A 22500-nucleotide genomic window follows, 5' to 3' on the forward strand; every position below is an offset into this window, starting at 1 on the left:
ACTGTGAAGGCTTAGGTGGGATTATTACAGTTTCCTAGGTTGAGGACGATGCACTCGAACCTCGGTTTTTCTGCTGGAATCCAGTCGCTTGACATGCACAGTCAAGTCAAATAGACGGAGGTGTGATTAGCCGATCCAAAGCAGCAACAGTTGTGTGCACAGCTGTTGTTTCAAGTGACTGACCAGCAGTAACCACACCTTGCTTAAATACCAAGAGAATGTATTCCATCAGACTATCATAAAGTGGCTTGTGGAGGTTAGTTTCTGTCTTTTATAACGAAATACTTTTTTTTAAAGTGGACTGATTGTTTTTTTTTTTTACATCAAATTATGCGGAAAGTTTCATTGGATAAAAATGTGCGAGCAAAATGTATGTTTTAAAAAATCTAGTGTGTAAAAAAAACAAAAATCAGTGTATAGAAAGTCAGTGTAAAAAAGTGGTTGGCCCGTGCCACATGTGGCAGTTGTTTGGCGAGCGGCTCGACATGTGCAAGCTGTCCAGCACGTTCATGATATCATAAATGCGGCGACGTGGGAGGATGCCATAAAATCAAAAATGTACGCCTTCCCCACCCCCCCCCCCCAAAAAATTGCATTTATTAACATTGAACATGCACACTAGTACCGAAACTGCTACTTTCCAGGTACTGGCAATAGGTACTGTGTCAATTCAAAAGTGACAGGTCGCCACCCCTAGTCTTACAATCCAACTGCATCCAGTCTTGCCATGTGTTAGATATCTGATAGGATGAAACTTCAGTGGACCGTATTTTCCGGACAATAAGGCACACTTAAAATTCTTTTTTTTCTCTCAAAACTCGACAGTGCGCCTTAAAACCCGGTGCGCCTAATGTACGGAATAATTCTGTTTTTGCTTACCAACCTCAAAGCTATTTTATTTGGTACATGGTGACATAAGTGTGACCAGTAGATGGCAGTCACACATAAGAGATACGTGTAAACTGCAATATGACTCAAGTAAAGAAGACCAACATTTTATACGTTCCATTGAAAATATAGAAGACGTCGCTCAAAAATCCATCAAAATGTTTTAGTCTGACTTTGGTCAGCTATGAAGCCGCAGCGCTTGATGGATTGTACTGTGCTTCAACATAAGAGTATTATTATGCTGTGTATACAAGGTAAGACAGATTATCAGGTGTTTTGTTTCGCAATGTTAGGCTAAAGCAACTTTTCTTACCTTCTGGTACCTATTGATCTGCATATGTCCTGAAAAATTCCGTGAGTCCGCCTTTGCAGTCCACGGGGATGGTAAGCTTCTTCATTTTCTCTATCTTCTTGTTATGGGACATTCATCCTCCGCTGTTGCCATCTCTAATATAAAGTAGTGTAAAGTTCTTACTTATATCTGTCAGTAAACTCACCATGAAAGCGCTAAAACATACCGGTGTAGTGAGTTTACATTATTCACCCAAAGCAACTTTAGTTATTAGAGAGTTTCGGTTGGACGTTTTTTCACGGGACACAATTCTGGCGTTGTTGTTGCACTAGTGAGCCACGGATGAGGAGATGCTGCTCCGTTATTGATTGAAGTAAAGTCTTGATGTCATTAAAACAGTTAGGTCCATCTTTTGGCACTTCTTCCACTCCCGTCCTTGCACGCTACACCGCTACAACAAAGATGACGGGGAGAAGATGCTGCCAAAGGTGAGCCACGTAAATAAGAGCGCCCGCTAAACGGTGCATCCTGAAGCGACTGTCAGAAAGCTGCTTGAAGATGATCTGTAAAACATCATCTATGCAACATTTTGACGAGATAACCACCATTACATGTTATGTAGACCATAAGGAAGGGTTTTCAGTTTGGGAAGAAAAATATCACTCCTTTTAATCCGGTGCGCCTTACATATGAAAATAGACCATTCTTTGCCCTATGGTCCAGAAAATACGGTATTTTGGCGAGCTTAACCGTCAATGCGTGCACACACCAAAAAATTCCTTTGGTGCTCTCAAAAAACGTTGACAACCATGTTGCTGCAAAAAAAAAGTTACCATATTTTCCGGACTATAGAGGGCACCGGTATAGAGGCCACACCCACAACATTTTTGAAGAATTATTTTTTTCTATATGTTAGCCGCACCGGACTATAAGCCGCAGATGTATACGTTGTGAAATGAGTTATTTACCTTAATTGTTTCCACACGGTGTCTGTAACAGGGCAGTAAAACAGCTGATCAAACAAAACAAGTCATCGTCATGGACCCATTAGCCGCGGAAGCCAATCAGCTAAAGAGACTCAATAAATCCACGGTGACCTTTTAGGGAATTTACTGAGGAGTTTGTATCTCAGCTACAATCAGGCGGAAGGCGCCATACACCCTGGACAATTCACCTCCTCATCGCAGGGCCAACACAGATAGACAGACAACATTCACACACTAGGGACCATTTAGTGTTGGCAATCAACCTATCCCCAGGTGCATGTCTTTGGAGGTGGGAGGGGCCTATCCCCAGGTGCATGTCTTTGGAGGTGGGAGGGGCCTATCCCCAGGTGCATGTCTTTGGAGGTGGGAGGGGCCTATCCCCAGGTGCATGTCTTTGGAGGTGGGAGGGGCCTACCCCCAGGTGCATGTCTTTGGAGGTGGGAGGGGCCTATCCCCAGGTGCATGTCTTTGGAGGTGGGAGGAAGCCGGAGTTTCATTCACGGGGAGAACATGCAAACTCCACACAGAAAGATCCCGAGCCTGGAATTGAACCCAGGACTGCAGGACCATCGTATTGTGAGGCAGAAGCACTAACCCCTCTGCCACCGTGAAGCCCTGTAACTGAAAAACACAAAACAAATTCTGTTGTATGTTGATAATATTAAGACTAAATGTGTTATGTAAACGTGCTGCCATTGGTAGTAGTATTATGCTCTGAGCTTGTTGTGCTGCCAATGAAACTGCTGCTTTACAGAGAGTAAATGGGAAAATGAAAAAGGAGGGTTACCTCCAAATTCTTCAGGACAAGCTAATGTCATCAGTCTGGAGGTTGGGTCTTGGGCACAGTTGGGTGTTCCAGCAGGATAATGACCCCAAACACGTCATAGTGGTCAAGGAGTGGCTAAATCGGGCTAGAATGAAGGTTTTAGAATGGTCTTACCAAAGTTCTGACTTGTGGACAATGCTGAAGAAACAAGTCCATGTCAGAAAACCACCAAATTTAGTTGAACTGCACCAGAAGTTTGTGGATGGCTACCAAAAGTGCCTTATTGCAGTAAAACTTGCCAAGGGACATGTAACCAAATATTAACATTGCTGTATGTATACTTTTGACCTTGGTCTCAGACACGCGGCCCACGGGCCAATTGTGGTCCGCGAGACGTTATTTTGCGTCCCCCACCTTAATATGAAAGTTTAACGTTAGTGTGGCCTGCAAGTTTTATATGAATGGAGCTTGACAGCGTTGTTATTTGGCTCCAAAATGTCTCTTTCAAGGTTCTGGGTTGCCTACCTCTGCATTAGGGGAAATGCGGAAAATGAGTGAAAGCGTCAAAAACGTTGCTATGAAGACGAGGGTTTTCTTACGTGCCTGGCTGCAGTCACACCGCGACACCTGTCCGTCAGTAATAACAGTCCCCGATAACCTGGACCAGGTTGTTTTTGTTTAATTTGAATTCCTTCACACGATGAACACTACTTATATTTCTACATGATGCCGGATAACAATGCGGGAGCCCTCACTTTTTTGCGCTCGCTATCCCGGTATTTATCCTGGCTATTATCTGACGACCGCCGTGTTGCTGTAGGGAGGAAAACCTAAAGACACACGCTGCGGAAATGACATTATTCCTCGTGCGTCGGCTACAAATATATTCCACAACCCCAAACATGTCTTTTTCGAAGCCTGCAGTGAAGAGAATTCCAGTCAAAGTGGGAGATGCAATATTTCTTTGTTGAGCACAGGGACACCCGTTGTGTCTTATTTGCACAGAGAAATCTGCGGTGCACAAGGGATACAATTTGAAACCCCATTCTACAACTACACATGCTGAGGAGTATGCAACATTTTTTTTAAAGAAATCTTTTCTTGCGGCCCAGCCTCACCCGGACTCTGCGTCCAGTGGCCCCCAGGTGAAGTGAGTTTGAGACACCTGCTTTTGACCCAGCAGATTTGCTCACATTTTCCGTGAACTCGTTATAAATTCATAAAAGAAGCAAACTTCATGAATGCTTTTTGTGAGCAACGAGTATGTGCTCCAATCACTCTTGTCACAAAAAAATAAGAGTTGTAGAAATGATTGGAAACTCAAGACAGCCATGACATGATGTTCTTTACAAGTCTATGTCAACTTTTGACCATGACTGTATATTTGGCTCCATCTGAAAAATTGAGAAATTGCTTACGGAATATCAACCAAAAAATTAGATGACCCCCCTGTAGTTCCTCTGTGGACCCCCTGGGGATAGCAAACCCCTGTTGAAGACCTCCAGTATGGCTTAGAATGGAGTTTTACCTTTCAATCAAATGTGGCAGAACAGCGCCCCCACCTGGCCAATGTATCCTGTTTGATTTAAAAGGGGTCAAATGTTGGCCCTGCGATGAGGTGGCGACTTGTCCAAGCTGTACCCCGCCTTCCGCCCGATTGTAGCTGAGATAGGAGCTAGCGCCCCCCACGACCCCAAAAGGGAATAAGCGGTAGAAAATGGATGGATGATCATACATTATAAAGGTTCAATGTTCATTCGTCTCATGCAGACTAGACAGTGAAAGGCTTTTTTCCATGCTCTTCAGATGTTGCGTGCAGTGGGATCCAAACACTATCTAACACACAAACATTTTAATAGCTCTGATGTACAAGTAAGTCACAGAAGTTATGGTAGAAGTACAGTAGTCAAATACAGTAGCAGTGCATTATCAAATAGTGTAACTGTATATACAGTACGTACAGTATGGGAAGCAACAAATATGAAGGTGTCTACAGTTCTTTGGCAGTTGAGTAGTGACAGTAGTATGAACAAAGGTAATGGAACAGGATGACTTCTTTATACTCTTGTGTTTACATTATTTTTACATCATTTATAGTCCTTGAATGAAGAGTATTGTAGTCCGGTAATTGCAGTGGTAAGTAAAGTGATCTTGTGCATGCGGTTTTGTACAATTGTGATGATTGTTAATCAGCAGTGCAGTTGAGCAGTCTGATGGCTTGGGGATAGAAGCTCCTCCTGAGTCTCTCCGTGTTGGCCTTGAGACTCCGGTAGCACTTGCCTGACTGCAGCAGGGAGAAGAGGCAGTCTCTTGGGTGTCTAGAGTCTCTCACTATCCTCTAGGCCTTGGATCTACAGCGCCTGGTGTAGATGTTGCAGATGGTTGGGAGCACACCTCTGATGGTGCGCTCGGCTGATCTGCAGTCTGTTGCAGTGGTGTGTGGTGCTATTCCCATACCAGGAAGTGATGTTTCCAGTCATGACACACTCTGTTGTGCATGAGTAGAAGTTTCTGAGGATCTTGTGGTTTAACTTAAACTTCCTCACTCTCCTGAGGAAGTAAAGACGCAGTCGTGCCTTTTTCACCTCTACGTCTGTGTGTGTGGTGCAGGACAGGTCTCCTGATATTGTCACTCCGAGGTATTTGACGTTGGTCACTCTCTCGTCTATGCTGAGTGAACTGTAGTTCCTTGCCCCCCGTCTCCTAAAATCCACTTTGATCTCCTTGGTCTTGCGGACGTTCCTGTCGCTCCGGTACACAGGTTAGGGCTCCAGGCTGATGGCGTGGTCTGGAACCTCCGGTGTGAGCCAGGTCTCAGTGAAACACGGGATGTTACAGGCTCAGATGTCCCGCTGGAACTTAAACCTCGACCTGATGTTGTCCAGCTTGTTCTCAATTGACTGGACGTTGGAGAGCAGGATAGAAGGGAGAGGCGTCCATCTCACACGTCTTCTGACGCGGTTCCATATCCCCCCTCGGCTGCCACGGTTTCTCCGTTGTTGTTGTTACTGCCGTTGCCAAGGACTCTCAATTCTGCCAGCAGTTCCTTCAAAAGGTCCAAGCATATATATATATATATATATATACATATGCATGATAAAAAGCTAAAGTTAAAGTACCAATGATTGTCATTGTCACACACACACAGGGTGTGGCAAAATTATTCTCTGCATTTGACCCGTCACCCTTGATCACCTCCTGGGAGGTGAGGGGAGAAGTGAGCAGCAGCAGTGCTGCACCCGGGAATCATTTTTGGTGATCTAACCCCCAATTCCAACCCTGAGTGTTAAGCAGGGAGGTAACAGGTCCCATTTTTATAGTCTTTGGTATGACTCGGCCGGGGTTTGAATTCACAACCTACCCGTCTCAGGGCGGACACTCTAACCACATCGTACAAGGGGTGAAAGTGTTGCACTAATACCATAGTTCTTGTACATCTGGCCACGCTGGTCCCAGTTTTAGGTTGCAAGTTTTTTTGTATTGTGAAAGCTATGTAAAAGTTCCTTTTTTCTGACACTTTTACACTCGAGTAGTATGCTTGGTATGTTATCCTTTTATCTGGAACGTTTCATGGCAACATTCTTGTCTTCTTGTTCTGTTTCTTTTTGCAGGCCTTCTGCTCCCTTTCCGTCCACGCACTCCCAGCAGGAGCGAATCGGTGCTTCGGATGCAGGCTGTACGTTTGCTGCTGTGCCTCGGCCTGGTCGGGGTCTCCGCCAGCAGGGCGGAGCAGAAGTATGGCGACCACCGGAGTCGCAGAAGTGCGGGCGTGCGCGGCCAGAGCTGGTTGGACAGCAACTGCATGTGGCTGGCAAGGCTCAAAAACCAAAAACTGGAGGTCGTCAGTAAGCTGTCGAGGGCCGCGGAAGCTGTGAGGAAAGACCGAAGTCTTTCAGAAATGGAGCGAGATTTCCAGGTAGGAGATTGTGCTTACCAGCAATTGCTCACCACCTGGATCACGGTGCAATCATTTAGTGCAGTCATGGCCAAAGTGCGGCCCGGGGGCCCATTTGTGGCCCTTAGCTCATTTTTTTAACAGCCTGCGGCACAATTGTTAGTATTCTAATATTAACATGCTAGCTTTGTTGAAAAATTTGTAGGTATAAACCTTTGTCATAATTTTTCAAATACCAAACATTAGTATGCTAACTTTTGTAGCTAATTGTGTAGGTATACTCCTTTGTCATATTTTGGTACTTGATGCATTCTAACATTAGCAGGCTATCATTTTAAACACTTTTTTTTTTAGGTACACACCTCAAAGTAATATATTTAGGTACTTGATGCATGTTAGAGTCAGCGTTTTAACATGCTAACCTTAGCATGCTAGCTTTGTTTGAGATACTTTAGCAGGTATACTCCATCCATCCATCCATCATCTTTCGCTTATCCGAGGTCGGGTCGCGGGGGCAGCAGCCTAAGCAGGGAAGCCCAGACTTCCCTCTCCCCAGCCACTTGGTCCAGCTCTTCCCGGGGGATCCCGAGGCATTCCCAGGCCAGCTGGGAGACATAGTCTTCCCAACGTGTCCTGGGTCTTCGCCGTGGTCTCCTACCGGTTGGACGTGCCCTAAACACCTCCCTAGGGAGGCGTTCGGGTGGCATCCTGACCAGATGCCCGAACCACCTCATCTGGCTCCTCTCCATGTGGAGGAGCAGCGGCTTTACTTTGAGTTCCTCCCGGATGGCAGAGCTTCTCACCCTATCTCTAAGGGAGAGACCCGCCACCCAGCGGAGGAAACTCATTTGGGCCGCTTGTACCCGTGATCTTGTCCTTTTGGTCATGACCCAAAGCTCATGACCATAGGTGAGGATGGGAACGTAGATCAACCGGTAAATTGAGAGCTTTGCCTTCCGGCTCAGCTCCTTCTTCACAACGGATCGGTACGACGTCCGTATTACTGAAGACGCTGCAGCAATCCGCCTGTCGATCTCACGATCCACTCTTCCCCCACTCGTGAACAAGACTCCTAGGTACTTGAACTCCTCCACTTGGGGCAGGGTCTCCTCCCCAACTCAGAGATGGCACTCCTCAGTGCCATATATTTATACTCCTCAGTGTCATATATTTATACTCCTCAGTGCCATATATTTATACTCCTCAGTGTCATATATTTATACTCCTCAGTGCCATATATTTATACTCCTCAGTGGAACATTTGGCGGAAATGCCGGACAGTTCTGCATACTTCATGGCTGGCTCGCATCGTGGTCACTCCGTGATCACGTACGACCGCCAGACACTTCTGGATATGGACATATTGGGCCGTTTTGGACTGATAGACGCGGGCGTGCTAAACATGCTAACTAGCATGGGGATACGTCGGCGGCTACATCCAGCGGCCTGTGAAGCAGCGGAGTCTAGTAGCAGCGGGGGCCGTCTACGGAGCAGACGCCAGCGGTGTGATCGGAAACGCGGATGTCGAGCGGGGCTAAAAACAAAGCAGAAGGCTAATCCCCACAGAACACCACTTCCCTCCACCCTGAAGACGGATGTAGATGGAAAATGCGAGACTACTGGTCTGGGTAAGGAGTCTGTTAAATTAGAACAAGTTTTTTCTACTTTGAGTGTTTCAGAGTTGGACATGTGTTTTACTGAGGTGGCTAACTATGATGCGTGCAGTTTATCAAAGCAACAAACAAACAATCGGAAAATCCCCGTTACTGAGGAGGCTAACTATGATGCGTGCAGTTTATCAAAGCAACAAACAAACAATCGGAACATCCCCGTTACTGAGGTGGCTAACCATGATGCGTGCAGTTTATCAAAGCAACAATCAAACAATCGGAACATTCCCGTCGTATCAATTCCTAGATATGGTCGTAATTATACTGAATGCACTGGGCATAATAAACACAACATTATTAATATTGCTACTACGGATAATTTGATCAAAAATTCCCTAAAACAGCCCACTACCTATAATGTAGGTTTTTTAAACATAAGATCATTGTCTCCCAAAACGTTGTTAGTTAATGATATCATCAGAGACAACAATCTTAACGTCATCGGTCTCAGCGAAACCTGGCTTAAACCAAACGACTTTTTTGCGCTAAATGAGGCATGTCCTCCTAACTTTACACATGCGCATATTGCCCGTCCGCTTAAAAGGGGTGGGGGGGTCGCACTAATATACAACGAAAACTTTAACCTTAGTCCTAACATAAATAATAAATATAAATCGTTTGAGGTGCTTACTATGAGGTCTGTCACACCACTGCCTCTACACCTGGCTGTTATCTACCGCCCCCCAGGGCCCTGTTCGGACTTTATCAATGAATTCTCAGAGTTCGTTGCTGATCTAGTGACACACGCCGATAATATAATCATAATGGGGGACTTTAATATCCACATGAATACCCCATCGGACCCACCGTGCGTAGCGCTCCAGAGTATAATTGATAGCTGTGGTCTCACACAAATAATAAATGAACCCACGCATCGCAACGGTAATACGATAGACCTAGTGCTTGTCAGGGGTATCACCGCTTCCAAAGTTACGATACTCCCGTATACTAAAGTATTGTCCGATCATTACCTTATAAAATTCGAGGTTCAGACGCATGTTCGTCAAACTAATAATAATAATAACTGCTATAGCAGCCGCAACATTAATACGGCCACAACGACAACTCTTGCTGACCTACTGCCCTCGGTAATGGCACCATTCCCAAAGTATGTGGGCTCTATTGATTACCTCACTAACAACTTTAACGACGCCCTGCGCGAAACCATTGATAACATAGCACCGCTAAAGTTAAAAAAAGGCTCCAAAAAAGCGCACCCCGTGGTTTACAGAAGAAACTAGAGCTCAGAAATTATTATGCAGAAAGCTGGAACGCAAATGGCGCACGACTAAACTTGAGGTGCACCATCAAGCATTTAGTGATGGGTTAATAACTTATAAACGCATGCTTACCTTAGCTAAAGCTAATTATTACTCAAATCTCATCCACCGTAATAAAAACGATCCTAAATTTTTGTTTAGTACGGTAGCATCGCTAACCCAACAAGGGACTCCTTCCAGTAGCTCCACCCACTCAGCTGATGACTTTATGCAATTCTTTAGTAAGAAAATTGAAGTCATTAGAAAGGAGATTAAAGACAATGCGTCCCAGCTACAACGGGGTTCTATTAACACTGACACGATTGTATATACGGCGGATACTGCCCTCCAAAATAGTTTCTCTCGTTTTGAGGAAATAACATTAGAGGAATTGTTACAACGTGTAAATGGAATAAAACAGACAACATGTTTACTTGACCCTCTTCCTGGGAAACTGATCAAGGAGCTCTTTGTATTATTAGGTCCATCAGTGCTAAATATTATAAACTTAACACTTTCCTCGGGAACTGTTCCCCTAGCATTCAAAAAAGCGGTTATTCATCCTCTTCTTAAAAGACCTAACCTCGATCCTGACTTCATGGTAAACTACCGACCGGTGTCTCACCTTCCCTTTATTTCAAAAATCCTCGAAAAAATTGTTGCGGAGCAGTTAAATGAACACTTAGCGTCTAACAATCTATGTGAAACCTTTCAATCCGGTTTCAGGGCAAATCACTCGACGGAGACAGCCCTCGCAAAAATGACTAATGATCTATTGCTAACGATGGATTCTGATGCGTCATCTATGTTGCTGCTCCTCGATCTTAGCGCTGCTTTCGATACCGTCGATCATAATATTTTATTAGAACGTATCAAAACACGAATCGGTATGTCAGACTTAGCCCTGTCTTGGTTTAACTCTTATCTTACTGATAGGATGCAGTGTGTCTCCCATAACAATGTGACCTCGGACTACGTTAAGGTAACGTGTGGAGTTCCCCAGGGTTCGGTCCTTGGCCCTGCACTCTTCAGCATCTACATGCTGCCGCTAGGTGACATCATACGCAAATACGGTGTTAGCTTTCACTGTTATGCTGATGACACCCAACTCTACATGCCCCTAAAGCTGACCAACACGCCGGATTGTAGTCAGCTGGAGGCGTGTCTTAATGAAATTAAACAATGGATGTCCGCTAACTTTTTGCAACTCAACGCCAAAAAAACGGAAATGCTGATTATCGGTCCTGCTAGACACCGAACTCTATTTAATAATACAACTCTAACATTTGACAACCAAACAATTAAACAAGGCGACACGGTAAAAAATCTGGGTATTATCTTCGACCCAACTCTCTCCTTTGAGGCACACATTAAAAGCGTTACTAAAACGGCCTTCTTTCATCTCCGTAATATCGCTAAAATTCGCTCCATTCTGTCCACTAAAGACGCTGAGATCATTATCCATGCGTTTGTTACGTCTCGCCTCGACTACTGTAACGTATTATTTTCGGGTCTCCCCATGTCTAGCATTAAAAGATTACAGTTGGTACAAAATGCGGCTGCTAGACTTTTGACAAGAACAAGAAAGTTTGATCACATTACGCCTGTACTGGCTCACCTGCACTGGCTTCCTGTGCACTTAAGATGTGACTTTAAGGTTTTACTACTTACGTATAAAATACTACACGGTCTAGCTCCATCCTATCTTGCCAATTGTATTGTACCATATGTCCCGGCAAGAAATCTGCGTTCAAAGGACTCCGGCTTGTTAGTGATTCCCAAAGCCCAAAAAAAGTCTGCGGGCTATAGAGCGTTTTCCGTTCGGGCTCCAGTACTCTGGAATGCCCTCCCGGTAACAGTTCGAGATACCACCTCAGTAGAAGCATTTAAGTCTCACCTTAAAACTCATTTGTATACTGTAGCCTTTAAATAGACTCCCTTTTTAGACCAGTTGATCTGCTGTTTCTTTTCTTTTTCTTCTATGTCCCACTCTCCCCTGTGGAGGGGGTCCGGTCCGATCCGGTGGCCATGTACTGCTTGCCTGTGTATCGGCTGGGGACATCTCTGCGCTGCTGATCCGCCTCCGCTTGGGATGGTTTCCTGGTGGCTCCGCTGTGAACGGGACTCTCTCTGCTGAGTTGGACCCGCTTTGGACTGGACTCTTGCGACTGTGTTGGATCCATTGTGGATTGAACTTTCACAGTATCATGTTAGACCCGCTCGACATCCATTGCTTTCCTCCTCTCTAAGGTTCTCATAGTCATTATTGTCACCGACGTCCCACTAGGTCATTATTGTCACCGATGTCCCACTGGGTGTGAGTTTTCCTTGCCCTTATGTGGGCCTACCGAGGATGTCGTGGTGGTTTGTGCAGCCCTTTGAGACACTAGTGATTTAGGGCTATATAAGTAAACATTGATTGATTGATTGATATTTATACTCCTCAGTGTCATATATTTATACTCCTCAGTGCCATATATTTATACTCCTCAGTGCCATATATTTATACTCCTCAGTGTCATATATTTATACTCCTCAGTGTCATATATTTATACTCCTCAGTGTCATATATTTATACTCCTCAGTGTCATATATTTATACTCCTCAGTGCCATATATTTATACTCCTCAGTGCCATATATTTATACTCCTCAGTGTCATATATTTATACTCCTCAGTGTCATATATTTATACTCCTCAGTGTCATATATTTATACTCCTCAGTGTCATATATTTATACTCCTCAGTGCCATATATTTATACTCCTCAGTGTCATATATTTATACTCCTCAGTGCCATATATTTATACTCCTCAGTGTCATATATTTATACTCCTCAGTGCCATATATTTATACTCCTCAGTGTCATATATTTATACTCCTCAGTGCCATATATTTATACTCCTCAGTGTCATATATTTATACTCCTTAGTGTCATATATTTATACTCCTCAGTGTCATATAGTTATACTCCTCAGTGCCATATATTTATACTCCTCAGTGCCATATAGTTATACTCCTCAGTGTCATATATTTATACTCCTCAGTGCCATATATTTATACTCCTCAGTGTCATATATTTATACTCCTCAGTGTCATATATTTATACTCCTCAGTGTCATATATTTATACTCCTCAGTGTCATATATTTATACTCCTCAGTGCCATATATTTATACTCCTCAGTGCCATATATTTATACTCCTCAGTGTCATATATTTATACTCCTCAGTGTCATATATTTATACTCCTCAGTGTCATATATTTATACTCCTCAGTGCCATATATTTATACTCCTCAGTGCCATATATTTATACTCCTCAGTGTCATATATTTATACTCCTCAGTGCCATATATTTATACTCAGTGTCATATATTTATACTCCTCAGTGCCATATATTTATACTCCTCAGTGTCATATATTTATACTCCTCAGTGCCATATATTTATACTCCTCAGTGCCATATATTTATACTCCTCAGTGCCATATATTTATACTCCTCAGTGTCATATATTTATACTCCTCAGTGCCATATATTTATACTCCTCAGTGCCATATATTTATACTCCTCAGTGCCATATATTTATACTCCTCAGTGTCATATATTTATACTCCTCAGTGTCATATATTTATACTCCTCAGTGCCATATATTTATACTCCTCAGTGCCATATATTTATACTCCTCAGTGCCATATATTTATACTCCTCAGTGTCATATATTTATACTCCTCAGTGTCATATATTTATACTCCTCAGTGTCATATATTTATACTCCTCAGTGCCATATATTTATACTCCTCAGTGTCATATATTTTGGTATTTCACTATGATGCTAACTTTAGGCATGTTGTTGTTAGCATGTCAGTATACTACTGTTAGCCTGCTAGCCTACTTTATAGCTCATTTTTCTCACAATGTTTGTTACTTGACGCTATGTGGCCAGCGTGCTAACTGTTACCATTTCAGTTTGGCTTTAGATCTTCAGCATTCACACAAAATTTCGACCAAAATAGCATCTTTAAAAAAAACGATATATTGTACCAGTTTTGAAGGTGAAAACTACCAAAATGGCCCCCACATCCTTTGAATTTCCACTGAGGGCCACAGTGGAAAAGGTCTGGGCCCCCCTGATTTAGTGCCTTGTCAACAACACTAACCCATGAGACTGTCTTGTCCATCTTTTTTTGCTGTCTTTAGGCAAACGTTTGGCCTCTCTGTCTGCCTCCAGGTGCACAAGATACAGGTTTTCCAGAAGGAGCTGGACGAGAGCGAGGGCATGGTGTTCCAGGCCTTGCGCAGCCTGCAGAGGGCGCTGCAGGGCGACTACAAGGATGTGGTCAACATAAAGCAGAACAGCAGGCAGAGGCTGGAGTCGCTCAGGGCCGCAGCCATACAGGTGATGCCAGGCAATATAAAGACATGTCATAGCAGCATTTCAAGTAGATCAATAATAACCACACTGCTAAAAGTAAGATGAAATATCTCAAATAAGGGTGATACTTGCTTATTTTCTGTCTGAAAAGATGATGTTAGTCTTTTACTTCTTTTTACTGTTTTTGTCCTAAATGATGTCAGTAAGATATTACAGCTTGTTGCTGAGATGTGATGAGCTATATTGAGTAAAACATGCTTGAAACTAGAATATCAACTGATGCAAAGCTGTGTCATTAATACTCACAAGTAGAAAACTACTTATTTAAAGTAATCATTTCTTATTTCAAGCATGAAAAAAAAAATCATGACCTTGACACAATTTTGTCTCATAATTAAAACGGATGACAGCCAAATTGATTTGTTGTTTTATTTTCAATGAAACAATAAAAATACTCATAGTAGTACAGTTGGCACAGTACAGTAAACTGACAGTTAATATTTTAACATTTGACATTTGAAACTATTTTGAACAGAAATAGTACATGCACATTCAGATGAATTCTTTAAAATTACAATAAAAACATTTTTGGCCGGGGGCCGGGCTCTGTGTGTGTGTGTGTGTGTGTGTGTGTGTGTGTGTGTGTGTGTGTGTGTGTGTGTGTGTGTGTGTGTGTGTGTGTGTGTGTATATATATATATATATATATTAGAGATGTGCGGATAGGCAATTATATCATCCGCAACCGCATCACTAAAGTGGTCATCCACCCAAACCAACATTTTGTCAAAGCCACACCCGCCCGTTGTTATATCTAATATAGAGGATGCATTAGTGAGGTTAGAAAGTGTAACTCTCTTCAAATAGCACAGACACAATGGCTTTCTTGAACTGATTTATTTGAAGGCTAACTTTCCCTTCAAATTCACCGTGAAAACTGTAATAAATTACGCATGTTACAAACGTAAAAATAATAACATGCTCAGCATGTGGCTCAAACATTTTACCAAGTAAAATATCAACAAATGACAAATATCTCGTTGACCATACCCGGAAGTCGCTTCCTTACATCCGTCCACAGACCAAACAAGACACTTCAAAATAAAAGTATGCCCACATACTGTTTCAAAGAGTGCTGCTCCTTTTTCGTATGTGGGTAACAACATTGAACTATTTTTAAATGGTCGATTTCTATAGGCTAGTAAGGTAAAGTGTTGTAGCTGACAAGTTTGGGCTACCTTGCTTCTGCAGCCTTCATCAGAGGTGTCACATGATGTTAGCGTGATGTCATCTGTGACGTCTTATATGGATTGTACCATCAAGTGTTGTCAGCCTTCATCAGAGGTGTCACGTGATGTTAGCGTGACCTCGTCTGTGACGTCTTATATGGATTGTACCATCAAGTGTTGTCAGCCTTCATCAGAGGTGTCACGTGATGTTAGCGTGACGTCATCTGTGACGTCTTATATGGATTGTACCATCAAGTGTTGTCAGCCTTCATCAGAGGTGTCACGTGATGTTAGCGTGACCTCGTCTGTGACGTCTTATATGGATTGTACCATCAAGTGTTGTCAGCCTTCATCAGAGGTGTCACGTGATGTTAGCGTGACCTTGTCTGTGACGTCTTATATGGATTGTACCATCAAGTGTTGTCAGCCTTCATCAGAGGTGTCACGTGATGTTAGCGTGATGTCATCTGTGACGTCTTATATGGATTGTACCATCAAGTGTTGTCAGCCTTCATCAGAGGTGTCACGTGATGTTAGCGTGACCTCGTCTGTGACGTCTTATATGGATTGTACCATCAAGTGTTGTCAGCCTTCATCAGAGGTGTCACGTGATGTTAGCGTGACCTTGTCTGTGACGTCTTATATGGATTGTACCATCAAGTGTTGTCAGCCTTCATCAGAGGTGTCACGTGATGTTAGCGTGATGTCATCTGTGACGTCTTATATGGATTGTACCATCAAGTGTTGTCAGCCTTCATCAGAGGTGTCACGTGATGTTAGCGTGACCTCGTCTGTGACGTCTTATATGGATTGTACCATCAAGTGTTGTCAGCCTTCATCAGAGGTGTCACGTGATGTTAGCGTGATGTCATCTGTGACGTCTTATATGGATTGTACCATCAAGTGTTGTCAGCCTTCATCAGAGGTGTCACGTGATGTTAGCGTGACCTCGTCTGTGACGTCTTATATGGATTGTACCATCAAGTGTTGTCAGCCTTCATCAGAGGTGTCACGTGATGTTAGCGTGACCTCGTCTGTGACGTCTTATATGGATTGTACCATCAAGTGTTGTCAGCCTTCATCAGAGGTGTCACGTGATGTTAGCGTGACGTCATCTGTGACGTCTTATATGGATTGTACCATCAAGTGTTGTCAGCCTTCATCAGAGGTGTCACGTGATGTTAGCGTGACCTCGTCTGTGACGTCTTATATGGATTGTACCATCAAGTGTTGTCAGCCTTCATCAGAGGTGTCACGTGATGTTAGCGTGACCTTGTCTGTGACGTCTTATATGGATTGTACCATCAAGTGTTGTCAGCCTTCATCAGAGGTGTCACGTGATGTTAGCGTGATGTCATCTGTGACGTCTTATATGGATTGTACCATCAAGTGTTGTCAGCCTTCATCAGAGGTGTCACGTGATGTTAGCGTGACCTCGTCTGTGACGTCTTATATGGATTGTACCATCAAGTGTTGTCAGCCTTCATCAGAGGTGTCACGTGATGTTAGCGTGACCTTGTCTGTGACGTCTTATATGGATTGTACCATCAAGTGTTGTCAGCCTTCATCAGAGGTGTCACGTGATGTTAGCGTGATGTCATCTGTGACGTCTTATATGGATTGTACCATCAAGTGTTGTCAGCCTTCATCAGAGGTGTCACGTGATGTTAGCGTGACCTCGTCTGTGACGTCTTATATGGATTGTACCATCAAGTGTTGTCAGCCTTCATCAGAGGTGTCACGTGATGTTAGCGTGATGTCATCTGTGACGTCTTATATGGATTGTACCATCAAGTGTTGTCAGCCTTCATCAGAGGTGTCACGTGATGTTAGCGTGACCTCGTCTGTGACGTCTTATATGGATTGTACCATCAAGTGTTGTCAGCCTTCATCAGAGGTGTCACGTGATGTTAGCGTGACGTCATCTGTGACGTCTTATATGGATTGTACCATCAAGTGTTGTCAGCCTTCATCAGAGGTGTCACGTGATGTTAGCGTGACCTCATCTGTGACGTCTTATATGGATTGTACCATCAAGTGTTGTCAGCCTTCATCAGAGGTGTCACGTGATGTTAGCGTGACGTCATCTGTGACGTCTTATATGGATTGTACCATCAAGTGTTGTCAGCCTTCATCAGAGGTGTCACGTGATGTTAGCGTGACCTCATCTGTGACGTCTTATATGGATTGTACCATCAAGTGTTGTCAGCCTTCATCAGAGGTGTCACGTGATGTTAGCGTGACCTCGTCTGTGACGTCTTATATGGATTGTACCATCAAGTGTTGTCAGCCTTCATCAGAGGTGTCACGTGATGTTAGCGTGACGTCATCTGTGACGTCTTATATGGATTGTACCATCAAGTGTTGTCAGCCTTCATCAGAGGTGTCACGTGATGTTAGCGTGACGTCGTCTGTGACGTCTTATATGGATTGTACCATCAAGTGTTGTCAGCCTTCATCAGAGGTGTCACGTGATGTTAGCGTGACCTCATCTGTGACGTCTTATATGGATTGTACCATCAAGTGTTGTCAGCCTTCATCAGAGGTGTCACGTGATGTTAGCGTGACCTCGTCTGTGACGTCTTATATGGATTGTACCATCAAGTGTTGTCAGCCTTCATCAGAGGTGTCACGTGATGTTAGCGTGACCTCATCTGTGACGTCTTATATGGATTGTACCATCAAGTGTTGTCAGCCTTCATCAGAGGTGTCACGTGATGTTAGCGTGACCTTGTCTGTGACGTCTTATATGGATTGTACCATCAAGTGTTGTCAGCCTTCATCAGAGGTGTCACGTGATGTTAGCGTGACGTCATCTGTGACGTCTTATATGGATTGTACCATCAAGTGTTGTCAGCCTTCATCAGAGGTGTCACGTGATGTTAGCGTGACGTCGTCTGTGACGTCTTATATGGATTGTACCATCAAGTGTTGTCAGCCTTCATCAGAGGTGTCACGTGATGTTAGCGTGACGTCGTCTGTGACGTCTTATATGGATTGTACCATCAAGTGTTGTCAGCCTTCATCAGAGGTGTCACGTGATGTTAGCGTGACCTCATCTGTGACGTCTTATATGGATTGTACCATCAAGTGTTGTCAGCCTTCATCAGAGGTGTCACGTGATGTTAGCGTGACGTCATCTGTGACGTCTTATATGGATTGTACCATCAAGTGTTGTCAGCCTTCATCAGAGGTGTCACGTGATGTTAGCGTGACGTCATCTGTGACGTCTTATATGGATTGTACCATCAAGTGTTGTCAGCCTTCATCAGAGGTGTCACGTGATGTTAGCGTGACGTTGTGACGTCTTATATGGATTGTACCATCAAGTGTTGTCAGCCTTCATCAGAGGTGTCACGTGATGTTAGCGTGACCTCGTCTGTGACGTCTTATATGGATTGTACCATCAAGTGTTGTCAGCCTTCATCAGAGGTGTCACGTGATGTTAGCGTGACCTCATCTGTGACGTCTTATATGGATTGTACCATCAAGTGTTGTCAGCCTTCATCAGAGGTGTCACGTGATGTTAGCGTGACCTTGTCTGTGACGTCTTATATGGATTGTACCATCAAGTGTTGTCAGCCTTCATCAGAGGTGTCACGTGATGTTAGCGTGACGTCGTCTGTGACGTCTTATATGGATTGTACCATCAAGTGTTGTCAGCCTTCATCAGAGGTGTCACGTGATGTTAGCGTGACGTCGTCTGTGACGTCTTATATGGATTGTACCATCAAGTGTTGTCAGCCTTCATCAGAGGTGTCACGTGATGTTAGCGTGACGTCGTCTGTGACGTCTTATATGGATTGTACCATCAAGTGTTGTCAGCCTTCATCAGAGGTGTCACGTGATGTTAGCGTGACCTCATCTGTGACGTCTTATATGGATTGTACCATCAAGTGTTGTCAGCCTTCATCAGAGGTGTCACGTGATGTTAGCGTGACGTCGTCTGTGACGTCTTATATGGATTGTACCATCAAGTGTTGTCAGCCTTCATCAGAGGTGTCACGTGATGTTAGCGTGACGTCATCTGTGACGTCTTATATGGATTGTACCATCAAGTGTTGTCAGCCTTCATCAGAGGTGTCACGTGATGTTAGCGTGACCTCATCTGTGACGTCTTATATGGATTGTACCATCAAGTGTTGTCAGCCTTCATCAGAGGTGTCACGTGATGTTAGCGTGACGTCATCTGTGACGTCTTATATGGATTGTACCATCAAGTGTTGTCAGCCTTCATCAGAGGTGTCACGTGATGTTAGCGTGACCTCATCTGTGACGTCTTATATGGATTGTACCATCAAGTGTTGTCAGCCTTCATCAGAGGTGTCACGTGATGTTAGCGTGACCTCGTCTGTGACGTCTTATATGGATTGTACCATCAAGTGTTGTCAGCCTTCATCAGAGGTGTCACGTGATGTTAGCGTGACGTCATCTGTGACGTCTTATATGGATTGTACCATCAAGTGTTGTCAGCCTTCATCAGAGGTGTCACGTGATGTTAGCGTGACGTCGTCTGTGACGTCTTATATGGATTGTACCATCAAGTGTTGTCAGCCTTCATCAGAGGTGTCACGTGATGTTAGCGTGACCTCATCTGTGACGTCTTATATGGATTGTACCATCAAGTGTTGTCAGCCTTCATCAGAGGTGTCACGTGATGTTAGCGTGACCTCGTCTGTGACGTCTTATATGGATTGTACCATCAAGTGTTGTCAGCCTTCATCAGAGGTGTCACGTGATGTTAGCGTGACCTCATCTGTGACGTCTTATATGGATTGTACCATCAAGTGTTGTCAGCCTTCATCAGAGGTGTCACGTGATGTTAGCGTGACCTTGTCTGTGACGTCTTATATGGATTGTACCATCAAGTGTTGTCAGCCTTCATCAGAGGTGTCACGTGATGTTAGCGTGACGTCATCTGTGACGTCTTATATGGATTGTACCATCAAGTGTTGTCAGCCTTCATCAGAGGTGTCACGTGATGTTAGCGTGACGTCGTCTGTGACGTCTTATATGGATTGTACCATCAAGTGTTGTCAGCCTTCATCAGAGGTGTCACGTGATGTTAGCGTGACGTCGTCTGTGACGTCTTATATGGATTGTACCATCAAGTGTTGTCAGCCTTCATCAGAGGTGTCACGTGATGTTAGCGTGACCTCATCTGTGACGTCTTATATGGATTGTACCATCAAGTGTTGTCAGCCTTCATCAGAGGTGTCACGTGATGTTAGCGTGACGTCATCTGTGACGTCTTATATGGATTGTACCATCAAGTGTTGTCAGCCTTCATCAGAGGTGTCACGTGATGTTAGCGTGACGTCATCTGTGACGTCTTATATGGATTGTACCATCAAGTGTTGTCAGCCTTCATCAGAGGTGTCACGTGATGTTAGCGTGACGTTGTGACGTCTTATATGGATTGTACCATCAAGTGTTGTCAGCCTTCATCAGAGGTGTCACGTGATGTTAGCGTGACCTCGTCTGTGACGTCTTATATGGATTGTACCATCAAGTGTTGTCAGCCTTCATCAGAGGTGTCACGTGATGTTAGCGTGACCTCATCTGTGACGTCTTATATGGATTGTACCATCAAGTGTTGTCAGCCTTCATCAGAGGTGTCACGTGATGTTAGCGTGACCTTGTCTGTGACGTCTTATATGGATTGTACCATCAAGTGTTGTCAGCCTTCATCAGAGGTGTCACGTGATGTTAGCGTGACGTCGTCTGTGACGTCTTATATGGATTGTACCATCAAGTGTTGTCAGCCTTCATCAGAGGTGTCACGTGATGTTAGCGTGACGTCGTCTGTGACGTCTTATATGGATTGTACCATCAAGTGTTGTCAGCCTTCATCAGAGGTGTCACGTGATGTTAGCGTGACGTCGTCTGTGACGTCTTATATGGATTGTACCATCAAGTGTTGTCAGCCTTCATCAGAGGTGTCACGTGATGTTAGCGTGACCTTGTCTGTGACGTCTTATATGGATTGTACCATCAAGTGTTGTCAGCCTTCATCAGAGGTGTCACGTGATGTTAGCGTGACGTCATCTGTGACGTCTTATATGGATTGTACCATCAAGTGTTGTCAGCCTTCATCAGAGGTGTCACGTGATGTTAGCGTGACCTCATCTGTGACGTCTTATATGGATTGTACCATCAAGTGTTGTCAGCCTTCATCAGAGGTGTCACGTGATGTTAGCGTGACGTCGTCTGTGACGTCTTATATGGATTGTACCATCAAGTGTTGTCAGCCTTCATCAGAGGTGTCACGTGATGTTAGCGTGACCTTGTCTGTGACGTCTTATATGGATTGTACCATCAAGTGTTGTCAGCCTTCATCAGAGGTGTCACGTGATGTTAGCGTGACGTCATCTGTGACGTCTTATATGGATTGTACCATCAAGTGTTGTCAGCCTTCATCAGAGGTGTCACGTGATGTTAGCGTGACCTCATCTGTGACGTCTTATATGGATTGTACCATCAAGTGTTGTCAGCCTTCATCAGAGGTGTCACGTGATGTTAGCGTGACCTCATCTGTGACGTCTTATATGGATTGTACCATCAATCAATGTTTATTTATATAGCCCCAAATCACAAATGTCTCAAAGGACTGCACAAATCATTACGACTACAACATCCTCGGAAGAACCCACAAAAGGGCAAGGAAAACTCACACCCAGTGGGCAGGGAGAATTCACATCCAGTGGGACGCCAGTGACAATGCTGACTATGAGAAACCTTGGAGAGGACCTCAGATGTGGGCAACCCCCCCCCTCTAGGGGACCGAAAGCAATGGATGTCGAGCGGGTCTAACATGATACTGTTAAAGTTCAATCCATAGTGGCTCCAAGACAGCAGTGAGAGTCCCGTCCACAGGAAACCATCAAGAGTTGTCAGGTACAACACTTGACCTACTAGCCTGTATAAATCAAACATTTATAAATACACGTCAGGAGGCTAAATGAAGCTCTTCAACATAACATTGAACTATGTATAATGTAGCGGCTGGCTACGGGGTGTTAGCCAATGACTTTGGCTGGGGGGCGGGACTTCCGGGAGAGATAGGGAAGTGACGTTCTCGACAGGAAGTGAGAGTTGGAGTAGTCCCTGGAAAAGCGTTAGAGACATGAGAGCTGTTGTGTGGT

At 44.1% G+C, this 22500-nt stretch overlaps 1 protein-coding gene across 1 annotated transcript in view; it reads left to right on the top strand.

Moving 5' to 3' along the window:
• Positions 1-22500, top strand: part of tmco3 (transmembrane and coiled-coil domains 3) — a 140155-nt gene that overhangs the window by 90491 nt on the left and 27164 nt on the right. The window contains 2 exon segments of the mRNA XM_061887471.1: positions 6544-6848; positions 13984-14151. Of these exon segments, the coding sequence (XP_061743455.1) occupies positions 6600-6848; positions 13984-14151 (417 nt within the window). The 5' untranslated portion in view covers positions 6544-6599.

This window comes from Nerophis ophidion, linkage group LG25, assembly GCF_033978795.1.
Source record: "Nerophis ophidion isolate RoL-2023_Sa linkage group LG25, RoL_Noph_v1.0, whole genome shotgun sequence".
NCBI classification, from domain to species: Eukaryota; Metazoa; Chordata; class Actinopteri; order Syngnathiformes; family Syngnathidae; genus Nerophis; species Nerophis ophidion.